General features: G+C 66.6%; 1 protein-coding gene across 1 annotated transcript in view; it reads left to right on the top strand.

Moving 5' to 3' along the window:
* Positions 1-69: 69 nt before the first annotated feature.
* The window catches only part of LOC113962979 (neuropathy target esterase-like), a gene marked incomplete at its 3' end in the record, with an annotated part of 3,946 nt that continues 2,916 nt past the window's right edge, over positions 70-1,099 (top strand). Inside the window, exons 1-2 of the mRNA XM_027673769.1 lie at positions 70-180; positions 275-415. Of these exons, the coding sequence (XP_027529570.1) occupies positions 143-180; positions 275-415 (179 nt within the window). The remainder of the gene's footprint in view (positions 181-274; positions 416-1,099) is intronic.

The following is a 1,099-nucleotide window of genomic DNA, read 5'->3' as shown; positions in this document are numbered from 1 at the left end:
ACGCTCGGGGGAGGTGGCACCAGTGGGTGACACCCCGAGGCCACCGGCGGGTGACACCCCGAGGTGTTGTCCCCATCCCCAGGTGTCCCAGTCCACGTCGTCTCTGGTGGACACCACCATCTCCAGCACCTCCCGGCCCCGCATGAAGAAGAAGCTGAAGATGCTCAACATCGCCAAAAAGTGAGGAGGGGGCACCGTCGGTTTCGGGGGGGCGGTGGCACCGTCCCGGTGCCGCCTGGGTGTCCCAACGCGGTGTCCCCCGGGTGTCCCCAAGGCTGCTGCGCATCCGGAAGGAGCAGCCGACGCTGCAGCTGAAGGAGCCGCCGCCGGCGGTGCTGGAGGCCGACCTGACCGAGTTCGACGTGGCCAATTCCCACCTGCCCTCAGAGGTCCTCTACATGCTCAAGAACGTCCGGTGAGCAGCCGGGGGCGGCCCTGGCAGCGGGATCCAACCCTGGTATCGGGGTTTGGCCCTGGAATGGGGATCCAGCCCTGGCAGTGGGATCCGGCCCTGGTATCGGGGTTTGGCCCTGGGATGGGGATCCGGCCCTGGGATGGGGATCCGGCCCTGGCAGCGGGATCCAGCCCTGGCAGCGGGATCCAGCCCTGGCAGCGGGATCCGGCCCTGGGATGGGGATCCAGCCCTGGCATTGGGATCCAGCCCTGGCATCGGGGTCTGTCCCTGGGATTGGGGTCTGTCCCTGGCAGCGGGATCCGGCCCTGGCAGCGGGATCTGGCTCTGGGATGGGGATCCAATTCTGGCATTGGGGTCTGGCCCTGGGATGGGGATCCAGTTCTGGGATTGGGATCCAGCTCTGGCAGCGGGATCCAGCCCTGGCAGTGGGATGCGACCCTGGAATTGGGGTCTGTCCCTGGGATTGGGGTCTGACCCTGGTATCGGGATCCGGCCCTGGGATCGGGGTCTGGCCCTGGGATCGGGATCTGGCCCTGGGATCGGGATCTGGCCCTGGATCCTGATGGGTCTGTCCCTGGATCAGGATTCCCCCTGGAGGTCAGGATCTATCCCGGGGGGATCAAATCCATCCCTGGGGCTCAGGATCCATCCGAGGGATCAGAATTCTACCTGAGGGATCAGGAT

This window comes from Neopelma chrysocephalum, unplaced genomic scaffold, assembly GCF_003984885.1.
Source record: "Neopelma chrysocephalum unplaced genomic scaffold, ASM398488v2 Primary Assembly neopelma1_186651, whole genome shotgun sequence".
Classification (NCBI taxonomy): domain Eukaryota; kingdom Metazoa; phylum Chordata; class Aves; order Passeriformes; family Pipridae; genus Neopelma; species Neopelma chrysocephalum.
Note: the sequence above shows the minus strand (reverse complement) of the source record. Positions and strands in the feature narration are given on the sequence as shown.